Source organism: Bufo gargarizans, chromosome 6 (assembly GCF_014858855.1).
Source record: "Bufo gargarizans isolate SCDJY-AF-19 chromosome 6, ASM1485885v1, whole genome shotgun sequence".
Taxonomy (NCBI): domain Eukaryota; kingdom Metazoa; phylum Chordata; class Amphibia; order Anura; family Bufonidae; genus Bufo; species Bufo gargarizans.
In genome coordinates this window covers 347500741-347524937 of record NC_058085.1, presented here as the reverse complement: position 1 = coordinate 347524937, position 24197 = coordinate 347500741, and the positions used below count along the sequence as shown (strand labels likewise).

At 45.7% G+C, this 24197-nt stretch overlaps 1 protein-coding gene across 1 annotated transcript in view; it reads right to left on the bottom strand.

The window, feature by feature from the left end:
* PYROXD2 (pyridine nucleotide-disulphide oxidoreductase domain 2) overlaps window positions 1-24197 on the bottom strand; it is a 105738-nt gene that overhangs the window by 59666 nt on the left and 21875 nt on the right. Inside the window, 7 exon segments of the mRNA XM_044297426.1 lie at window positions 9105-9246; window positions 15829-15926; window positions 17232-17293; window positions 19801-19891; window positions 19893-19955; window positions 21727-21879; window positions 23200-23273. Coding sequence (XP_044153361.1) covers window positions 9105-9246; window positions 15829-15926; window positions 17232-17293; window positions 19801-19891; window positions 19893-19955; window positions 21727-21879; window positions 23200-23273 — 683 coding nt within the window.

Here is a 24197-nt window from a genome sequence, read left to right as displayed (position 1 = left end):
AAATAAAGCACCTATAGCAAGGATCAGCAACCTTCGGCACTCCAGCTGTTGTGAAACTACAATTCCCAGCATGCTCCATTCATTTCTATGGGAGTTCTGAGAAGAACAGAGCAATTATGCATCCTGGGAGTTGTAGTTTCACAAAAGATTGAGTCCCGGAGGTAGCCGGCCCCTGACCTATAGTAATAGTCAGCATATTACTATTACAACACATAACAAGATGGGAACAGAGCCTGGTTTAAACAGAACTACTGTGGCTCCTGGTGTTGAGACCCGAAGGCCCCTTTCACACGGGCGAGTTTTCCGAGCGGGTACAATGCGTGATGTGAACACATAGCACCCGCACTGAATCCGCACCCATTAATTTCAATGGATCTGTGTACGTGAGCGTTTTTTTTCACGCATCAGTTCTGCGTTGCATGAGAATCGCAGCATGTTCTATATTCTGCTTTTTTCTCGCAGCCCTGGCCCCACAGAAGCCATTAATGCCAATACCTGTCGATGACCAAGATACCGTTTGGAAACTGTTTGGATTACCATTTATGCCAAGTAAAAGCAACTGTTCAACGTTACTACAAGTCTGGACTCCATTTATTCTATTTACTCATCATTCAAGTTCAACTACCCTTTTTGCACTTGCTTCGGACTACACCATGTCTGGGATCCACGGACATCCAGGTAGGAACACCGTGACACGTGTATACAACATCTACAGAGACATTGTAGGCTACTCTACATCACTCTGGCAATCCTACCCTGGGTACCAACATTACTATCTATAAAGGGGAGTCCATGTCCTCGTTGCTTAACCCCAACTGGTGTCACGTTTACTTGTTCTGTAAGAGGGACATATTTCATAGAAACCTCCTAAGGCTACTTTCACACTAGCGTTCGGGCGGATCCGTTCTGAACGGATCCGCTCATAATAATGCAGACGGAGGCTCCGTTCAGAACGGATCCGCCTGCATTAAAATGGCAAAAAAAAAGCTAAGTGTGAAAATAGCCTCGGACGGATCCGTCCAGACTTTCAATGTAAAGTCAATGGGGGACGGATCCGCTTGAAGATTGAGCCACATTGTGGCATCTTCAAACGGATCCGTCCCAATTGACTTACATTGTAAGTCTGGACGGATCCGCACGGATCCGCACGCCTCCGCACGGCCAGGCGGACAGCTGAACGCTGCAAGCAGCGTTCAGCTGTCCGCCTGTCCGTGCGGAGGCGAGCGGAGCGGAGGCTGAACGCCGCCAGACTGATGCAGTCTGAGCGGATCCGCTCCATTCAGACTGCATCAGGGCTGGACGGAGGCGTTCGGGTCCGCTCGTGAGCTCCTTCAAACGGAGCTCACGAGCGGACCGACGAACGCTAGTGTGAAAGGAGCCTTAGGGGCAAGGGTTTCCCCAGACACTGTCAACCGCCCGCTGCAAAGCAAGTGGCATCACGACAGGCCAGGGACTCTTCCACTTTAACCACTTCAGCCCCGCTAGGTGAAACCCCCTTCATGACCAGAGCACTGTTTACACTTCTGCACTACACTCCTTTCACCGTTTATCGCTCGGTCATGCAACTTACCACCCAAATGAATTTTACCTCCTTTTCTTCTTACTAATAGAGCTTTCATTTGGTGGTATTTTATTGCTGCTGACATTTTTACTTTTTTGTTATTAATCAAAATGTAACGATTTTTTTGCAAAAAAAATGACATTTTTCACTTTCAGCTGTAAAATTTTGCAAAAAAAACGACATCCATATATAAATTTTTCGCCAAATTTATTGTTCTACATGTCTTTGATAAAAAAAAAATGTTTGGGCAAAAAAAAAATGGTTTGGGTAAAAGTTATAGCATTTACAAACTATGGTACAAAAATGTGAATTTCCGCTTTTTGAAACAGCTCTGACTTTCTGAGCACCTGTCATGTTTCCTGAGGTTCTACAATGCCCAGACAGTAGAAAACCCCCACAAATGACCCCATTTCGGAAAGTAGACACCCTAAGGTATTCGCTGATGGGCATAGTGAGTTCATAGAACTTTTTATTTTTTGTCACAAGTTAGCGGAAAATGATGATGATTTTTATTTTTTTATTTTTCTTACAAAGTCTCATATTCCACTAACTTGCGACAAAAAATAAAAAATTCTAGGAACTCGCCATGCCCCTCACGGAATACCTTGGGGTGTCTTCTTTCCAAAATGGGGTCACTTGTGGCGTAGTTATACTGCCCTGGCAATTTAGGGGCCCAAATGTGTGAGAAGAACTTTGCAATCAAAATGTGTAAAAAATGACCGGTGAAATCCAAAAGGTGCACTTTGGAATATGTGCCCCTTTGCCCACCTTGGCAGCAAAAAAGTGTGACACATCTGGTATCGCCGTACTCAGGAGAAGTTGGGGAATGTGTTTTGGGGTGTCATTTTACATATACCCATGCTGGGTGAGAAAAATATCTTGGTCAAATGCCAACTTTGTATAAAAAAATGGGAAAAGTTGTCTTTTGCCAAGATATTTCTCTCATCCAGCATGGGTATATGTAAAATGACACCCCAAAACACATTCCCCAACTTCTCCTGAGTACGGCGATACCAGATGTGTGACACTTTTTTGCTGCCAAGGTGGGCAAAGGGGCACATATTCCAAAGTGCACCTTTCAGATTTTGCAGGCCATTTTTTACACATTTTGATTGCAAGGTACTTCTCACACATTTGGGCCCCTAAATTGCCAGGGCAGTATAACTACGCCACAAGTGACCCCATTTTGGAAAGAAGACACCCCAAGGTATTCTGTGAGGGGCATGGCGAGTTCCTAGAATTTTTTTTTTTTGTCGCAAGTTAGTGGAATATGAGACTTTGTAAGGAAAAAAGAAAAAAAAAGAAAAATCATCATTTTCCGCTAACTTGTGACAAAAAAAAAATAATTCGAGGAACTCGCCGTGCCCCTCACGGAATACCTTGGGGTGTCTTCTTTCCAAAATGGGGTCACTTGTGGCGTAGTTATACTGCCCTGGCAATTTAGGGGCCCAAATGTGTGAGAAGTACCTTGCAATCAAAATCTGTAAAAAATGGCCTGTGAAATCCGAAAGGTGCACTTTGGAATGTGTGCCCCTTTGCCCACCTTGGCAGCAAAAAAGTGTCACACATCTGGTATCGCCGTACTCAGGAGAAGTTGGGGAATGTGTTTTGGGGTGTCATTTTACATATACCCATGCTGGGTGAGAGAAATATCTTGGCAAAAGACAACTTTTCCTATTTTTTTATACAAAGTTGGCATTTGACCAAGATATTTTTCTCACCCAGCATGGGTATATGTAAAATGACACCCCAAAACACATTCCCCAACTTCTCCTGAGTACGGCGATACCAGATGTGTCACACTTTTTTGCAGCCAAGGTGGGCAAAGGGGCACATATTCCTTTTAGGAGGGCATTTTTAGACATTTGGATCCCAGACTTCTTCTCACACTTTCGGGCCCCTAAAAAGCCAGGGCAGTATAACTACCCCACATGTGACCCCACTTTGGAAAGAAGACACCCCAAGGTATTCAATGAGGGGCCTGGCGAGTTCCTAGAAATTTTTTATTTTTTGCATAAGTTAGCGGAAATTGATTTTTTTTGTTTTTTTCTCACAAAGTCTCACTTTCCGCTAACTTGTGCCAAAAAAAATGTCTGAATTTAGCCTTACAGGGGGGGGGGGTGATCAATGACAGGGGGGGTGATCAATGACAGGGGGGGTGATCAATGACAGGGGGGTGATCACCCATATAGACTCCCGGATCACCCCCCTGTCATTGATCACCCCCCTGGTAAGGCTCCATTCAGACGTCCGTATAATTTTTACGGATCCATGGATCGGATCCGCAAAACACATGCGGACGTCTGAATGGAGCCTTACAGGGGGGTTATCAATGACAGGGGGTGATCAGGGTGATCACCCCCCTGTCACTGATCACCCCCCCTGTAAGGCTCCATTCAGACATCCGCATGATTTTTTACGGATCCATGGATACATGGATCGGATCCACAAAAAACATGCGGACGTCTGAATGGAGCCTTACAGGGGGGGTTATCAATGACAGGGGGTGATCAGGGTGATCACCCCCCTGTCACTGATCACCCCCCCTGTAAGGCTCCATTCAGACATCCGCATGATTTTTTACGGATCCATGGATACATGGATCGGATCCACAAAAAACATGCGGACGTCTGAATGGAGCCTTACAGGGGGGTTATCAATGACAGGGGGTGATCAGGGTGATCAGGGTGATCACCCCCCTGTCACTGATCACACCCCCTGTAAGGCTCCATTCAGACATCCGCATGATTTTTTACGGATCCATGGATACATGGATCGGATCCACAAAAAACATGCGGACGTCTGAATGGAGCCTTACAGGGGGGTTATCAATGACAGGGGGTGATCAGGGTGATCACCCCCCTGTCACTGATCACACCCCCTGTAAGGCTCCATTCAGACATCCGCATGATTTTTTACGGATCCATGGATACATGGATCGGATCCACAAAAAACATGCGGACGTCTGAATGGAGCCTTACAGGGGGGTTATCAATGAAAGGGGGTGATCAGGGTGATCACCCCCCTGTCACTGATCACACCCCCTGTAAGGCTCCATTCAGACATCCGCATGATTTTTTACGGATCCATGGATACATGGATCGGATCCACAAAAAACATGCGGACGTCTGAATGGAGCCTTACAGGGGGGTTATCAATGACAGGGGGTGATCAGGGTGATCACCCCCCTGTCACTGATCACCCCCCCTGTAAGGCTCCATTCAGACATCCGCATGATTTTTTAGGGATCCATGGATACATGGATCGGATCCACAAAAAACATGCGGACGTCTGAATGGAGCCTTACAGGGGGGTTATCAATGACAGGGGGTGATCAGGGTGATCACCCCCCTGTCACTGATCACCCCCCCTGTAAGGCTCCATTCAGACATCCGCATGATTTTTTACGGATCCATGGATACATGGATCGGATCCACAAAAAACATGCGGACGTCTGAATGGAGCCTTACAGGGGGGTGATCAATGACAGGGGGGTGATCAGGGAGTGTATATGGGTGATCACCCCCCTGTAAGGCTCCATTCAGACGTCCGCATGTGTTTTTGCGGATCCGATCCATGTATCCATGGATCCGTAAAAATCATGCGGACGTCTGAATGGAGCCTTACAGGGGGGTGATCAATGACAGGGGGGTGATCAATGACAGGGGGTGATCAGGGAGTGTATATGGGTGATCACCCGCCTGTCATTGATCACCCCCCTGTAAGGCTCCATTTAGACGTCCGTATGCGTTTTGCGGATCCGATCCATGTATCCGTGGATCCGTAAAAATCATACGGACGTCTGAACGGAGCCTGACAGGGGGGTGATCAATGACAGGGCGGTGATCAATGACAGGGGGGTGATCAGGGAGTTTATATGGGGTGATCATGGGTGATCAGGGGTTTATAAGGGGTTAATAAGTGACGGGGGGGGGGGTGTAGGGTAGTGTAGTGTTTGGTGCGACTGTACTTACCTACCTGAGTCCTCTGGTGGTCGATCCTAACAAAAGGGACCACCAGAGGACCAGGTAGGAGGTATATTAGACGCTGTTATGAAAACAGCGTCTAATATACCTGTTAGGGGTTAAAAAATTCGGATCTCCAGCCTGCCAGCGAACGATCGCCGCTGGCATGCTGGAGATCCACTCGCTTACCTTCCGTTCCTGTGAGCGCGCGCGCCTGTGTGCGCGCGTTCACAGGAAATCTCGCGTCTCGCGAGATGACGCGTATATGCGTCCAGGAGGAGTAAAGCAACCACCTTCCGGACGCATCGGCGCGTTAGGCGGTCCGAAGGTGGTTAAGGGACCCCTGGTAGGACCCGGTCTGTTGCACATTGCGATGCGTTTTTCACTGATGGTTGCTAAGAGATGTTGTTTGTAAACCTTCCGTTTTTTATCACGCATGTGAAAAACGCATCAAAACGCATTGCATCCGCTTGGAAAAAACTGAACAACTAAAAGCAATCGCAGACAAAACTGACTAAACTTGCTTGCAAAATGGTTTTCACTGAATGAACCCTGAACGCATCCGGAGCCAATCCATCACGCTCGTGTGAAATGGGCCTAATGGTGTTTTTAGATGAGAATTTTTCATGCCTAAAAATCCTAGGATGATCTGCAGGAACTACTGAAGACCCCTCTGACTTCTGCCATGGATTTGCAGTTTCTTAAAGGGGTTGTCCTGTGAAAAATATTTTTTATGTTCTACAAAAATATTCTTAAAATATTTTTCAAACCAGCACCTGGATCTGAATACTGTAGTAATTACCCGTAATTCAAAATGTATTATAGCCCCTGAGTTATTCAATAAAAATGTATCTCTATAGCGCCACCTGCTGTTTGCAGGTGGCGCTATCCAGTTCACTGAGGTTGACATATGTGAGATGCCAGCTTGAAATAAATCTAGCAGAACAATTGCAGCAATGAATGAGGAGATCTCTAGATCCATGTGAGGTACAGGGCTGGTTCTAAGTTTGCCAGAAAGGGCCTGGCGTGCACTATAGGATATGTGATCTTCATTTTTTTACATTAATCGTGGGATAACACCCTTAGGCCTCATGCACACGACCGTTGTTTTGGTTCGCATCCGGGCTGCATGTTTTGCGGCTCCGATGCGGACCCATTCATTTCAATGGGACAGCAAAAGATACGGATAGCACTCCGTGTACTGTCTGCATCCGTACTTGTCTGCATCTGTTGCGGACAAGAATAGGCATTTCTATAATGGGCGGCCTTTTCCGTAGATTGCAGAACGCACGTCGTCGGCATCAGTGTTTTGCGGAATCCACAATTTGCAGACCGCAAAACACGGTGCTGTCACGTGCATGTGTAACACCCCAGAGTTGCGTTACGACACTCTTCTACCCCGTTATAATCTGTTAAGAGCCTTTACCTTGTCATCTGATGTGATTTTACATTATGTCATTCACAAATGTGCATAAACCATGTTAAATACCATTATTGTTGTAATTTTCCATGTTCACCAGCAGGTGGCAGCAATTCGTTGGTAAGGAGTTAGCTACAGTTTAGTATTTCTAAGGCCTCTTTCACACTTGCGTTGTCCGGATCCGTCCTGTACTCCACTTGCCGGAATTACACGCCGGATCCGGAAAAACGCAAGTGAACTGAAAGCATTTGAAGACGGATCCGTCTTCAAATGCTTTCAGTGTTACTATGGCAGCCAGGACGCTATTAAAGTCCTGGTTGCCATGGTAGTAGTGGGGAGCGGGGGAGCGGTATACTTACCGCCCATGCGGCTCCCGGGGTGCTCCAGAATGACGTCAGAGTGCCCCATGCGCATGGATCACGTGCCATGTGATCACGTCATCCATGCGCGTGGGGCGCCCTGACGTCACTCTGGAGCGCCCCGGGAGCCGCACGGACGGTAAGTATACTGCTTCCCCGCTCCCCACTACACTTTACCATGGCTGCCAGGACTTTAGCGTCCCGGCAGCCATGGTAACCATTCAGAAAAAGCTAAACGTCGGATCCGGTAATGCGCCGAAACGACTTTTAGCTTAAGGCCGGATCCGGATTAATGCCTTTCAATGGGCATTAATTCCGGATCCGGCCTTGCGGCAAGTCTTTAGGATTTTTGGCCGGAGCAAAAAGCGCAGCAGGCTGCGGTATTTTCTCCGGCCAAAAAACATTCCGGTCCGGAACTGAAGACATCCTGGTGCATCCTGAACGGATTTCTCTCCATTCAGAATGCATTAGGATAAAACTGATCAGGATTCTTCCGGCATAGAGCCCCGACGACGGAACTCTATGCCGGAAGAAAAGAAGTGTGAAAGAGCCCTAAGCTGGATTAGTTCATTCCAGCTTAGCTCCCCCTCTGTAGAGGTGTGGACTATTCCCAGAGCCTACACCCTGGGTGGAGAAGGAAGTTAGTGAGGACTGCAGCCCACCCCCTGCTTAGGGTAGGATGTGCGTGTTAGGAGCTCTCAGATATAGAGAACCAAGCCAGGACCAAGTCTCGTGCTGAGACACTTTATCAAATCCCTAGCCTGAGCCCTGCAGCCTCAGCTGGATGAAACAGCAGGCAACCTCCAGTTCCAGGAAGAAAGCATCCCCTGAGACGATAACTGTGAGTCAAGTCCAGAGACCCAGGAGAAGCCATATTCCTTCTCAGCTAGTCAGTCCCCATAAAGCAGAAGATAGAAAGTGCAGAAGCCAAATTCCTGCCACAGTATAGAGCTACAAAGCAGACGTCCTTTCCTGCAAGCTCCAGGTTGATAGAGCAGAAGATAAATTCCTACCAACCATTGCTGAAAACCTGCTGGGACCCAAGACAAAAAAGCTGTACCTTGCTTGGATGAAAGTTACCCTCAGTAAAGACGAGTTTGAACTTTACCAAAAGTCTGGATCTCAATTTCTGCAGCAAAATCCTTCAATTACTCCTCCTATCACTACACTCCATTTTATTGCAAGTGATCCAGGTGTCCAGTCGTACCCAGGTATGAGACACCTTTGACACAATTACCACTACCATGCAGAGACATTGCACCACTCTGGCATTCCTAAACTGGGATGTGAGTTATAACACCTTTGAAGGGCCCTGGGGTAGTACCCTGCGCACACTGCAATTGGCCTCACAAACAAAATACAGACTATTATCCTCCTGACCCACTGCATAAGTGGCGTCAGTGTACCCGTTCCTGGTCACTGAACATGTAGTTTTAAGCTGCGGATTCGAAACTATTCACATGGAAAACACTGTAGCAATAGAAGAAAACCATAGTGAAAAATCTTCAGCGGTCTGCACTGCCATGAAGAATTCCTATTGAAAACATTGTGAGCTGATTAGTGGATGGATTTTAGTGTTAATAACGTCTTGGGGCGGCCCTGAGTCGAGACTTAAATGTCCCAAATTATGCTGGTAGCTGGTGAGGAGGCAACAGAGGTCCATCACTGGACCACCATTCTCCTGAAAGATGAGGGTCCCAGAAGTGGAACCTACACCTGTTAGCCAGCCGTATAGATTGAATATGACAAAAATACCTAAAATACGAATACCTATTGTAACCATCAGTGTACAAACATACCTTTTCTGTATAAATTTCCGCCCCTGATTCCACCGCAGCCTTGGCAATAGCATTGGAAACCATGCCCATTCCTCCTTCTACGTAGCCCCATGACCCCTTCTTCCCTTCCAGTTCCCCCATGACATGATGGAGTAAAACATACCTGTAAACGCAAGAGAACAAAGAGTCATAAAATCATTTAAAGGGGTTCTCTGGGAATTAGTTAAATGGCCAGCCATCAACCTGTCCTACGAATGCTTGCAAAAACTAGTTGCTTCAACTTGCAAGCTGCCTGGGGGGAGGGGGCTCAGTACAAATTACACTGCACTACAATAGAAGGTAATGGTATGATCCTGCCTACGATATGCCATCATGGCTGAGCAGCCATGACAGGATCGCTCACCAGTATGAAGTATATGCAAGTGCCAGAGTGTAGTATGTGGTGATTCTCCATCCCCGCAGCCCCCAAGGCAGCTGTGGAAGTGGAAGCAATTAGTCCTGCTCACATTCTAGGATTTATTGCTGGCAGCCATATTAACTCATTCCTGGAGAACCCCTTTAATTGCTTCATCCACTTTCTCACTTACAATGCATGCCCACTGATAGGCCGATATACAATAAAGTGATCAAGACTCATGTATAGTGTTGGGTGAGCATGCTCGGCACATCACAGTGTTCGGACGAATATCGCGTGTGCTCGAGCGCGACGCTCGAGTCAGTGTATTTAAATCTAATTTAGCCTCTATTTCTGAAAAGTTTTTGGCGGTATTCGAACTCACAACCTTCTACATTACAGCCAAGAATGTTAACCACTTGTCACAACCAGACAGCTGAGAAGCTCTGACAGAGGCCTTTCAGAACCTCCTCCTTGAGTTTCTGTGTTGTGGTATTCAGCTCCTCCTCTCGTTAGCCTCTCTCAGCTGTCATGTGTTGGACTAATTGCTTCCCTTTAAATTCCTCCCCAGAAGGCTTTTCTGGGCGGCTTATACTACTTCCTGGAGTGTGTGTGCATGCTGACTCTGTTCTCCTGTTTGCTTACAAAGCTAAGTGTTGTACCTTTATCTGTTATTTACTGTTTGCTGGATCCCAGGTGACCCTGACTCCCTCCGTATCTTGTGTAGGGAGCCGGTGGTCGTGTCCCCTCACTATTGTAGGGTGCTCAGGGCTTTATAGTCAAGGTTCGTGGATATGCAAACCTCCACCATTCAGGATCTTTGCATAGGCTGAGCAGCCAGGGAAAGTGCCAGGTCTTCTGCAGGGGTCTCCCTTGGTTCCTTAGCTTTTGGATCCAGCGAGTCATTTATACATGTTGCTTTGCCTTGTTTCCTGTACACCGTCCGTGACATTATAAGCCGCCATAACCGTCTCAAGCATGGATCCGGTTTCACTTTTGGCTGAACGCTTCCAGGGTCTTTCATTGGAGGTAGCTGATCTCCGTAAGACTTTTTCTCAGCTTCAAGTGACCGGTTCAGCTTGCGTTCATGGAGTTTGTTCTGAGCCTAAGATCTCGCTCCCGGATACGTTCTCCGGGGGTAGTGAGAATTTTGTGCGTTTTAGAGAGGCTTGCAAACTCAATTTTCGCCTTCTTCCCCACTCCTCTGGTGATGAGGAACGGAGGGTGGGGATCATTATATCGCTGCTCAGAGGTAACGCTCAGTCCTGGGCCTTTTCGCTGCCGGAGGGGGCACGGCCTCTCCGTTCAGTGGATGAATTCTTTTTAGCCCTGGGTCAGATATATGATGATCCGGATCGTATTGCTCTGGCTGAGTCTAAACTACGTCTATTATGCCAGGGTAAACAATCCGCAGAAATATACTGCTCAGAATTTCGGAGATGGGCAGTTGATACTGGTTGGAATGATGCTGCGCTCCGAAGTCAATTTTGCCATGGTCTTTCAGAGGGATTGAAAGATGCATTTGCCTTTCATGAGAGGCCTATTTCTTTGGACTCTGCTATGTCTCAGGCCGTTCGTATTGACAGGCGTCTTAGAGAGAGAGGAGAGATGTCCCCTTCCTGTCATACTCAGTCCCAGGACAGTGCAGCGGTCCCATTCTGTGCGCAGGGGTCTCAGTCGCCGTCAGCCCCTTCTGAGCAGGAGCCCATGCAGCTGGGGTTGATTGCTTCTGACAATAGAAGATTCAGCTCGCATGGGAGGGTTTGTTTTTGTTGTGGAGGTATAAATCATTTGGCAAATATTTGTCCCTCTAGGAGATTCAGGCAGTTTTCTGGGAGTAATAAAGAAACAAACAGGAAAAAATCTTTTAAAAATGTTCCGTCTGTTACTATTGGCAGGGTTGAGGCGGAAATTGAAGGTTTTCCATTTGCTTGTAGTTCCCGTTTTGTCCTGCCGGCTAGGGTGGCGCTAGAGAGCAAGAACATTTTTTGTGAGATTTTTGTGGATAGTGGAGCAGCGGTTAATCTCATTGATAATCAATTTGCGATAACTCATGGTTTCCAGGTGCGCACTTTGGGAAAGGATATTCCTGTTTTTGCTATCGATTCCGCTCCACTTTCTCAAAAATCATTAAAGGGCATAGTTCACAATATCCGTTTAATTGTGAGTGATGCTCATGTTGAGGATGTGTCATGTTTCGTCCTTAGCGGTTTACCTACCCCTCTGGTGTTGGGGCTGCCCTGGCTCACTAAGCATAACCCCACCATTGATTGGCAAGCGAGGCAAATAAATGGTTGGAGTGACTTTTGCAGAGAGAATTGCCTCATGACATCTGTTTCTGAGGTTGCTACTAAGACTGTACCATCTTTTCTCTCTGAATTTTCGGATGTCTTCTCTGAGAGTGGAGTTCAGGATTTGCCCCCGCACAGGGAGTACGATTGCCCTATTAATCTCATCCCAGACGCCAAGCTGCCTAAATCTCGTTTATACAATCTTTCCCAACCTGAGAGGATCGCTATGCGTGCTTATATCTCTGAGAGTCTGAGAAAGGGACACATACGACCCTCGAAGTCACCTGTTGCCGCTGGTTTTTTCTTTGTTAAGAAAAAAGATGGTTCTTTAAGACCTTGTCTGGATTTCAGGGAGCTGAACAATATCACAATTCGTGACCCTTATCCGCTTCCTCTGATCCCGGACCTATTTAACCAGGTTGTTGGGGCTAAAGTCTTTTCCAAATTAGATTTAAGAGGGGCATACAACCTGGTCAGGGTCAGAGAAGGGGACGAATGGAAGACGGCCTTCAATACCCCTGAGGGCCATTTTGAAAATTTGGTTATGCCTTTTGGTTTGATGAATGCCCCAGCCGTTTTTCAGCATTTCGTGAACAGCATTTTTTATCATTTGATGGGAAAATTTGTATTGGTGTATTTGGATGACATTTTGATTTTTTCTCCCGATTTCAAAACTCATAAGGAACATTTACGTCAGGTCTTGCTCATCCTGCGGGAGAATAAATTATATGCGAAACTGGAAAAATGTGTGTTTGCGGTTCCAGAAATTCAATTTCTGGGGTTTCTTCTCTCCGCTTCTGGTTTTCGCATGGACCCCGAGAAGGTCCGCGCTGTGCTTGAGTGGGAGCTTCCTGAGAATCAGAAGGCGCTGATGCGTTTTTTGGGCTTTGCCAATTATTACAGGAAGTTCATTTTGAATTATTCTTCTATTGTTAAACCACTCACTGATATGACCAGAAAGGGGGTAGATTTTTCTTCTTGGTCAGTAGAGGCGCGTAAGGCTTTTTCTGATATCAAGGAGAGTTTTGCTTCCGCTCCCATCTTGGTGCAACCTGATGTTTCTTTACCCTTCATAGTTGAGGTTGATGCTTCTGAGGTGGGTGTGGGGGCGGTCTTGTCTCAGGGTTCCTCTCCTGCCAATTGGCGACCGTGTGCCTTTTTCTCAAGAAAACTCTCCTCCGCAGAGAGAAATTACGATGTGGGAGATAGGGAATTGTTGGCCATCAAGTTGGCTTTTGAGGAATGGCGCCATTGGCTAGAGGGAGCCAGACACCCTATTACCGTATTTACTGACCATAAAAATCTGGCCTACTTGGAGTCAGCCAAGCGTCTGAACCCGAGACAGGCCAGATGGTCGTTGTTCTTTTCTAGGTTTAATTTTGTTGTCACGTTCCGCCCTGGAGTTAAGAATGTGAAGGCAGATGCCCTGTCACGTTGTTTTCCGGGAGGCGGGAATTTTGAAGACCCGGGTCCCATTTTGGCTGAAGGTGTGGTGGTCTCTGCTCTTTTTCCTGAATTGGAGGCAGAGGTGCAGGCAGCCCAGTCAGAGGCTCCTGATCTTTGTCCTCCTGGGAGGTTGTTTGTGCCTCTCGCTTTAAGACACAAGATTTTTAAAGAACACCACGATACGGTCCTTGCTGGGCACCCGGGGGTAAGAGCCACACTGGATCTCATCGCTCGGAGATTCTGGTGGCCTGCGCTTCGTAAGTCGGTTGAGGGTTTTGTGGCAGCCTGCGAGACTTGCGCTCGTGCCAAAGTCCCTCATTCACGGCCATCAGGTCCTCTCCTTCCCTTACCCATTCCTTCCCGTCCTTGGACACATCTGTCCATGGACTTCATAACGGACCTGCCTCGTTCCTCGGGGAAGACTGTGATTCTGGTGGTGGTGGACCGTTTTAGCAAAATGGTGCATTTCATCCCTTTTCCTGGTTTGCCCAATGCTAAGACGCTGGCGCAGGCATTTGTTGATCACATTGTCAAATTGCACGGTATTCCTTCAGACATAGTCTCTGATAGGGGCACGCAGTTTGTTTCCAGATTCTGGAAGGCTTTCTGTTCTCGCTTGGGGGTTCGGTTGTCATTCTCTTCTGCTTTCCACCCGCAGTCGAATGGCCAGACAGAGCGCGTCAATCAGAATCTGGAGACATATCTGCGCTGTTTTGTGGCGGAGAATCAAGAGGATTGGTGTTCTTTTTTGTCCCTTGCTGAGTTTGCTTTAAATAACCGTCGTCAGGAGTCCTCTGATAAGTCACCATTTTTTGGTGCATATGGGTTTCATCCACAGTTTGGGACTTTCTCGGGAGAGGGGTCTTCTGGTTTACCTGATGAGGACAGATTCTCCTCGTCTTTGTCATCTATTTGGCAAAAGATTCAGGATAATCTAAAGAGCATGAGTGAGAGATATAAGCGTGTGGCAGATAAGAGACGTGTGCTTGGTCCGGACCTGAATGTTGGTGATCTGGTGTGGTTGTCTACCAAGAATATCAAATTGAAGGTTCCCTCCTGGAAGTTGGGTCCTAGGTTTATTGGGCCTTACAAAATCCTGTCTGTCATCAATCCTGTTGCATACCGTCTTGATCTTCCTCAGACTTGGAAGATCCATAATGTTTTTCATAAGTCCTTATTGAAACCTTATGTTCAACCCATTGTACCCTCGCCTTTGCCTCCTCCTCCGATTATGGTTGATGGGAATCTTGAATTTCAGGTCTCTAGGATTGTGGATTCTCGTCTTGTCCGCGGTTCTCTTCAGTACCTTGTTCATTGGGAGGGGTATGGTCCTGAGGAGAGGATGTGGGTCCCAGTGACGGACATTAAGGCCTCTCGTCTCATCAGGGCTTTCCATAGGTCCCATCCTGAGAAGGTGGGTTCTGAGTGTCCGGAGTCCACTCGTAGAGGGAGGGGTACTGTCACAACCAGACAGCTGAGAAGCTCTGACAGAGGCCTTTCAGAACCTCCTCCTTGAGTTTCTGTGTTGTGGTATTCAGCTCCTCCTCTCGTTAGCCTCTCTCAGCTGTCATGTGTTGGACTAATTGCTTCCCTTTAAATTCCTCCCCAGAAGGCTTTTCTGGGCGGCTTATACTTCTTCCTGGAGTGTGTGTGCATGCTGACTCTGTTCTCCTGTTTGCTTCAAAGCTAAGTGTTGTACCTTTATCTGTTATTTACTGTTTGCTGGATCCCAGGTGACCCTGACTCCCTCCGTATCTTGTGTAGGGAGCCGGTGGTCGTGTCCCCTCACTATTGTAGGGTGCTCAGGGCTTTATAGTCAAGGTTCGTGGATATTCAAACCTCCACCATTCGGATCTTTGCATAGGCTGAGCAGCCAGGGAAAGTGCCAGGTCTTCTGCAGGGGTCTCCCTTGGTTCCTTAGTTTTTGGATCCAGCGAGTCGTTTATACATGTTGCTTTGCCTTGTTTCCTGTACACCGTCCGTGACACCACTACACTATACAGCTGCAAGGCTAAATTTGATTTAAAATATATATAAGTTTTTCGCCATAATATATTTACATATATTATTATATATTTAGAATATATAATATATTATAATATATGTAAATATATTATGGCTAAAACAGCAGTAGTATTTTCCCACATATTATGCATTCATATATATCAGAAGTATGATATATATATATATATATATATATATATATATATATGACACATTAGTAATTACACATTTTTTACAATAATTTTTTTTTTTTACATATTTTATATTTTTTTTGTAATTGTAAAAAATGCTGGACAACCCCTTTAAATAACTATGTTAAAGGGGTTTTCCCCAGTAACAACGTTTATCACCTATCTACTTGGTAAACCCCACAGGGGGGCCCTATGTGAGCAAGAGAATGGTGGACCCTGGTCTCCCATACCTGTGGTGAGGAGTTGCATTGAGCATGCCCACTACCACGCCATACACTTCTCCGGGAGATAAAGAAACAGCCAACTGATAGAGGAGTTATGGGTAAGACCTGGATCCCCTCACACTAGTGATCAGAATGGGTCCCAGCATTGAGAACCCCCTCCCCTCAGCTGTCTATCTTAGGCCAAGACACACATACCCACTGCCGGGTGTGGACGGACAGGACATTGCTCCAATCACTGCATCGGTGGCCAGGGTACACTTCAAGGGTTCGGACTCAAACCATTCATCCAAAATCTGCCAAATTAAAAACAAGCTCACAAATTTATTTAATGACAACCGGCGGCATCATTCAATGGGGGAGATTTATCAAAAGTAAGTCTATGCAAAATGTCCGTTCCTGAATAGCTGTACTCTAATTGTGCAACTGTGGGGTTGAGGAGCATGGCTGTCACTGGCTCCTCCAGCGGTATGTAGATGCTGATTCCTGCTCTGTTCCTAGTGGTCATGTGATTGCAGAGGGCCGGATATCTGCATGAGCTGCTGGGTCTTAGTAGACCCAGATCAGTTCTACAGTGAGACTGAACGGCCTAATTGCAACCTCTCTGGAGCCTGTATTCAAGAATGTCAGCCCCAGTTACAGTAGAAATTAGTAATAAAAAAATATATAATGTTAAATGCCCATCCAAATGGCGTGTATGACTTTATGGTGGGCACAAAGTGAAAAAGAAAAGAAAATAAAAGCAAAATTAAAATATAAAATAATAATAAAATAAAAATAAAAAACAGTCACTATACGCCTTAGCATAGCTTCTAGCACCATCCCCGGTGACCATAATTCATGCATCCCCTATATAAAAACAACTGTTAGGGAAAAAGGGTAACATTTGAAAAAGTATTTTAATTGCACTTTAAATAAAAAACCATTTGAAAAACAGACTATTTTTACCTTTTTTTTTCTGGGGTTTAAAAAATAAAACAAAGCCCATTTATGGCTTTCAAAGATGCATGTACAAATAAAAAATGGAAAATCAACTGGCCAGAATGGGTGTAAATGGTCTTGAACGGATTAAAAGGGCATTTCCATCTCAGTCATTTTATTTTATATTCACAGGATATTCTACTGTATAAATGTCTGATAGATAAGGGTCCCGACATTGGGACTGGCACCTATGTCGAGAACAGGAGTCATGTGCTGTGACTGGGGAGAGCCACACACTAACATCTCCCATCATCAGGGGAAACCCTGCTTCTTGACAGAGGTGCAATACGGCAAGAGTGTCTGTGATGGGAATACTGTCATAAACTGAAGCTGTCCTTGAAACTGATCACTGTGGCTTAAACCTGCTATTGCTGGGGGAAGTCTGGCCCGACCAAACACTTCCCCTGCAGGTGAAACACAGCATTACATTGTAGCTATTCAAATTATTGGCCAACCATGTACTGTAATATGAGAGCAAGCCTGGTCCAGCACAATAAGAGCTGCTTTACATGTTCAGCTGTCTATTCTAGAGTTGGGGTTCGGAGGAGAGCTTCCCCCCATGATGTCCATATGCATATGTATATACATAGAGCAGGGTTTATACCTTTCAGTTTGCTTACCTTGGATATTGGAGCAGTGAGGACTTCGTAATATTTTGGAAGTTGGCCCCCCAGTGTAATTCCTATCAGGAGCAGAATGAGTGTCAAGGTTACCAATAAATCTGTAAGTCATTTCATATATCAGCTCCGCGCCTCTCATATCACATTGATGTACAACTTCTATTAGCCTGAAAATCAATAACTAGGAGCATTATACCAGGAACATGCTGTTTGTCATATACAAGAAAATGGGACTAATGCCCACGTAGAAGCCAATGCGATAGACTTGGAAACTCCTGAGAGGAACATCAGGGAGAATATGAAAAGCAACATATGGAGAGGTGATCTTTTACTTTATGCTCCACTCATTTACATAGGAAGTGTCCCCAAAAATCTGAAATAGTGACTATGACCCTATTCATAAAACAAGAAAATGAATATAGACCCCAGACCAAAACCGCCTGGACTAATACAGACCACACACCAGGCCCCATAAGGTAATACAGACCCCCAGACCCCATAAAGTAATACAGACCCCAGACCAGACCACTTAATGTAATACAGACCCCAGACCACTTAAAATGATATAAAAGCCAGACCCCCTAAATGAATACAAATCCAAGAACCAAATTCCTAGAAAAATACAAAACCCAGATCAGATCCCTAAATGCAAAACACAGACCAGATACCCTAAAGAGACAGACCTCAATTCTTACCCCAGTAAATAAATGCAGATTCTAGACCAGATCCACTAAGTAAATATACACCCCAGATTAGACCCCCTAAACAAAAGCAAATCCCATACCCATTAAAATAAATCATACCTTAGACCAGAACCCCTAAATAAATACAGACCCAAATCCAAAATCCATAAATAAATGCAGACTCTTTACCCCCTTAAATAATACAGACCCTAGACCAGGTTCCATATAAAAATACAGACCCTAGACCAGGTCCCCTAATAGATACAAACCCTAGACTAGGTCCCTTAATAAATACAGACCCTAGACCAGGTCCCTTAATAAATACAGACCCTAGACTAGGTCCCCTAATAAATATAGACTCTAGACCAGTCCCTTAATAAATACAGACACTAGACCAGGTCCCCTAATAAATACAGACCATAGACCAGGTCCCCTAATAAATACAGACCCTAGACCAGGTCCCCTAATAAATACAGACCCTAGACCAGGTCCCCATATAAATATAGACCCTAGACCAGGTCCCTAATAAATACAGATCCTAGACTAGTCCCCTAATAAATACAAACCCTAGACCAGGTCCCCTAATAAATACAGATCCTAGACCAGTCCCCTAATAAATACAGACCCTAGACCAGGTCCTCTAATAAATATAGACCCTAGACCAGTCCCCTAATAAATACAGACCATAGATCAGTCCCCTAATAAATACAGACCCTAGACCAGGTCCCCTAATAAATACAGACATTAGACCAGGTCCCCTAATATAGACCCTAGACCAGGTCCCCTAATAAATACAGACCCTAGACCAGGTCCCCTAATATAGACCCTAGACCAGGTCCCCTAATAAATACAGACCCTAGACCAGGTCCCCTAATAAATACAGACACTAGACCAGGTCCCCTAATAAATACAGACCCTAGGCCAGGTCCCCTAATAAATACGGACCCTAGACCAGGTCCCCTAATAAATATAGACCCTAGACCAGTCCCCTAATAAATACAGACCCTAGACCAGAATCCCTAAGGTAAAACAGCCCCCCTTAAGTTACAGGCTCCAGTCCAGACTCATTAAATAAATAGACTGCAGACCTAAAAATGTAGACTCCATACCCTTTGAAATGCACCAGTCTCCAGACCAGACTCCTGAATACATAGACTCCAACCAGAATCCTCAAATAAATACAGAACCCAGACGAGAACCCCTTAAAGGGAACCTGTCACCGGGATTTGGGGTATAGAGCTGAGGACATGGGTTGCTAGATCGCCGCTAGCACATCCGCAATACCCAGTCCCCATAGCTCTGTGTGCTTTTATTGTGTAAAAAAACCGATTTGATACATATGCAAATTATCTGAGATGAGTCCTGTAAGTGAGATGAGTCAGGGACAGGACTCATCTCAGGTTCATTTGCATACGTATCAAATCGTTTTTTTTACACAATAAAAGCACACAGAGCTATGGGGACTGGGTATTGAGGATGTGCTAGCGGCCATCTAGCAACCCATGTCCTCAGCTCTATACACAAAATCCCAGTGACAGGTTCCCTTTAAAGAATGTAGAGCCCACAGCCCTTTAATGCCGACCCCAGACCAAATCCCCTAATATAATACAGACCCCAGACCAGATCCTATGAATAAGTACAGACCCCAGACCAGGCTCTGCAGGCACTCATCCCTCCTCATTCCTGCATCTTGTGATCCACTTCACTCCAGGGCAATGCCACTGTCTAAGTCCCGGCCCCACTGTCAGGACGCTGTCTGTGGCTGGGTCCTGGAGTGCAGAAGATTTCAGGAGAGGTGATTATACAGGGCACCCAGGAGATTTGCCTACGTTACTGACGACTCACTAGCTACTGTACAATAGCTTATGGGAAACATTGCCTCGCACCTGCTTTTATTAATGGACGGAGTGTCTTAAAGGACTTCAGTTTCGTCATCAAAGACCCCTGAGCTATCGCTGCAACGTCTACAGGGGGTGCAGTCAAGGAGAGGGTCTATAGCAGAAACCAGGCGATTCATGAAGTCCTCATATTTTGGATATGCCTGAAGAGGAATAAAAACATAAAAGTAACAAAAAAATCCCTACAGACAAAAGTGCATAGCCCCTCCCCAATCATGATTACCGGATCTATGACTAGAGTCCGCTTTGCACATGGCTGCAAAATCTGAACGTATTTTTTCTGTGTGGATTTTCTGAAGATTACACCATTTACATTGCAAACAGTAAAATCCACAGCAAAGATCAGAAGAAATCTGAAAAACATAGGGCTTGGTGTGGCTCGATAATCTTCTTCATGCCCTAAATCCAGGCCACTTGCATTGCATTCGTATTTTACTGCAAACTTTCGATGCAGAATCCACAGAAGTTGCAAATCCGCCTTGTCTCATGACCTTTAAGGCCATGTGCACCATCGGGGGGGTACAAAGCAAGCAGAGATGTTATGCAATATTCAAGTCCTGTGACTGGAGTAATACTGTACTTCAACAGATTAAAGGATATGTGAACCTTCGGGGCCATTTTTCTCTGATTGTATTTTACTCATTCTAAACTAAAAGTCTTTTTTTTTTTGTTGATCTTTATTAAAAATGTTCAGCCGTTCCTGAGATACAAGGGTTAAAAATCTCCTGACCTCATAAACACTCAGTTCTTGCCAAACTGATAAGGGCTCATGCACACAAACGTATTTATTTTCCGTTTTCTTTTTACAGGTCTGTATGCGGAACCATTCATTTCAATGGGGCTTGGAAAAAATGGAAATGACTCAGTGTCCGTGCATTCCGTGTCCGTGTGTCCATATGTCCGTTTCGCAAAAAAGATAGAACGTGTCCTAATTTTGCCCGTTTCGCAGACAAGGACAGGCATTGTTACAATGGATCCGCAAAAAAAAAACAAACGGATGCAACACACATCACACGGCTGTCATCTATGGATCCTATGGATACAGAGACTGCTGAGAGCAGGACATACCTCAGCCGAGCGCCATCCTACAGAGCGCTACTACACAGTGGGGATAACAAGTGGGGAGGCGGAGGAGGCAGAGGAGGGGCTGTGGACTCAGGAGAGGGGCGTGCACATACACAGAGGCAGCCCCGCCCTGACTCTGCCCCTCAATGCTGACATCACGTCGACGGGCAGTGCAGTTTAGGGTGGGGGGGGGGGGCATGTGACCCGTCAACGTGATGTCAGCAAGATAACAAACCAGGTCACATGACTGGTTTGCAAAGTGAGCAAACGGGGCAGAATAAGTAATGCAACCATATTAGATATATGTTAGTACGGCCAGGGCATATTTAATAGAACATAAAAGTTTAATCCCTGAAAACCCTTTAAATAAGTGTTTATGAGGTCCGGAGATCAGAGATAGGAGCCCTACATGAGCTGTCAGATGACGGGACTCAAAGAAAACAAAGTCACAACTTGCAAACAGACTGAGTTTTGTAAGCCTTGTATCTCAGAAACGGCTGAATATTTTTAATAAAGACAAAAAAATAATGATTTTTAGTCCAAAATGAGTAAAATGTGATCAGAAAAAAATGCCACCGAAGGTGTAGTATATTACTCCAGTCATAGGACTTGTTAATTGCATAACACAAGATCTCTGCTTGCTGTCACAGATGATATTTTGTTATTATTATTTTCCCATTCAGGGGCTGGAACCCCATGAGCTATTTCAATAGGACATGATTATGACGGGTTTTCATCCGCTGGATATAGACATTAATGTTTCAATTCACTGACGGGAAACACAGTGTTTGAAACTGGCAAAGAGGAAGCTGGAAAATCACATTTTAAGCTCAACAATGTCATTTGTACCTCTGCATCTTTTTTGGAAAATTGAGCGATCTGCTTTTGGTTCTCGGCCATATCTGCCCCAAGAACAAGAGACCTGGGTGGACGTCCGCTGACATTTTCTAATATTGGAGTGAATGAATGGGGGTCTCGAAAATAAATTTTCAGTCCATGTCTCTAAAATACAGAAAGCACAGGAAATTATGAGCAGAAAATTATGGTGCAGTATTTGTAAACCCACCAGACTATTCTCCGGTGATCCAATTCTCTCAGGGGCCTCATGCAATGACCCAGGGGCGTAGATAGAACTGACTGAGCCCCATAGCAAATTTTCCACGCCCCCCCCCCCCCCATTATGGATGACCTATCCTCAAGTATCAGTCTCAGTATCAGTGTCCTAAATATCTGGATAGGAGTAGTAGTGCTCTAATTCTTTATATATCCATTATATATCCATTAAAAGGGTTGTCCGCTTTCTACACTTGATGACCTAAGGATAGGTCATCAATATCAGATCAGCGGGGGTCTGACTCCCAGCACCCTCGCCAATCAGCTGTTTGAAGAGAAGGCAGTGCTCGGACGATCGCTGCCTTCTCTGCTCTGTTTACCTGCTCGCCGCAGTAATTGCAGTGGTTACACCTATGGCGATCCCATTCACTTTTATGGGACGGCTCCCATCTGTTCAAGTGGATAGGACGGATCCGTCCCATAGAAGTCAATGGGTACGCCATACTTGTAATTACACTTGCTCACCATTGCAATTACTGCGGCGAGCAGGTAAACAGAGCCTCGTCCGAGCACTGCCTTCTCTTCAAACAGCTGATCGGTGGGTGCTGGGTGTCGGACCACGGCTATACCGAGGCTATATGCACACGACCGTTGTGTGTTTTGAGGTCCGCAAATTGCGGATCCTCAAAACACGGATGGCGTCCGTGTGCGTTCCGGACAGCCTTTAATATAACTGCCTATTCTTGTCCGCAACGCGCAGACAAGAATAGGACATGTTAGATTTTTGGGGGGTCCACGGAACGGAGCAATGGATGCGGACAGCACATGGAGTGCTGTCCGCATCTTTTGCAGCCCCATTGAAGTGAATGGGTCCGTATCCGAGCCGCCAAAACTGCGGCTCGGATGCGGACCAAAACAACGGCCGTGTGCATGAGGCCTTATCTGGAGGATGGGTTATCAGTTGTAAAAAGCCCTTTAAAGGAAATCTGTCCTCAGTCTCACTGTGCATATTATCCCTGTACCGTGACATCATTGTGTTTATATCATTGTACTCATTCATCCGACAGCATTTCAATGCATTTGTCATATGAATCAGGATCCTGATCCGTCTGACAAATGCCATCAGTTTGCATACGTTTTGACAGATCCGCAAAGGAACTTCCTGCCGGAATCCTCTGCCGCAAGTGTGAAAGTACCCTTAAATTAACCAAAATTAGGAAAAGAAATAACAGTTACCTGCAATGCTACAGCACAAAGTGTGTGACTTACCTTTAGTTCCAGGTCTTTGTAAATCTGTGGTCTTAGAAGACTGAGGAGATAGGACGCTCTTGAGAACTTAAAACCTGTTTCATAGAATTTAATAATAATAGTCAAGCCAGTTTTAAGTAGACTTAACTGGTCACTGTTGTTTCACACAACTTTGATTAATCAATAGTACAAGAGAATATAAGAAAGTTTGTAGTATAGGTTATCAGAGAAAAATGCAATTTTCTGAAGTTATCAGCAAATACTCGTTAGACCAAGACAAGCTGCCTGCTCACTGAAGAATCAAAATACATCATGCCATAAAAGTCTATAGGGAGAGGAGGGAGAGGGAGGAAGTGCAGAGGGAAACAGACAGAAGAGAGACAGACATGACTCAGCAGCTAACAGTGATCTATCTCACCCAAGTGCTTTATTCACATCTATACTGCTCAGTACTTCTCTTTAATGTCATATTGTCACGGGTAATGGGGAGGGGATAACACTGGATAACACACAGAAGGAATAGACCGGAGGAGTCTAGGCCACAAAGCTAAGCGAGAGGGATGGTGACTCCTAGGTAGTGGCGTCGCTAGAGGGGGGCGAGGGGGGGCAATTGCCCCCCCTATGTTGTTCCTTGCCCCCCCAGGTGCCCCCCCGCTGATTCCCCCGAGTGAATACTAATGAGCGCTTCCATTAAGGAAGCGCTCATTAGTACAGAAGGACCAGGAAGTGGTGAACGCTCTGTACTCACCACTTCCTGGTCCTCGGCTGTCGGCTGTGCGCGCCAGTTTAGAGCACGCACAGTCGACTGAGGAGGGAGAAAATGGCAGGCGGCGTCCGTCCAGGAGCAGGAGAGGTAAGTGTTTTTTTTTTTAATTTTATAAAAAATGTGGCTGCTGGGGGCATTATGGGGGCTAATAGGAGGCATATGGGGCTAATTGGAAGCATATTTGGGGGCTAATTGGAGGCATATTTGGGGGCTAATAGGAGGCATATGGGGCTAATTGGAGGCATATGGGGCT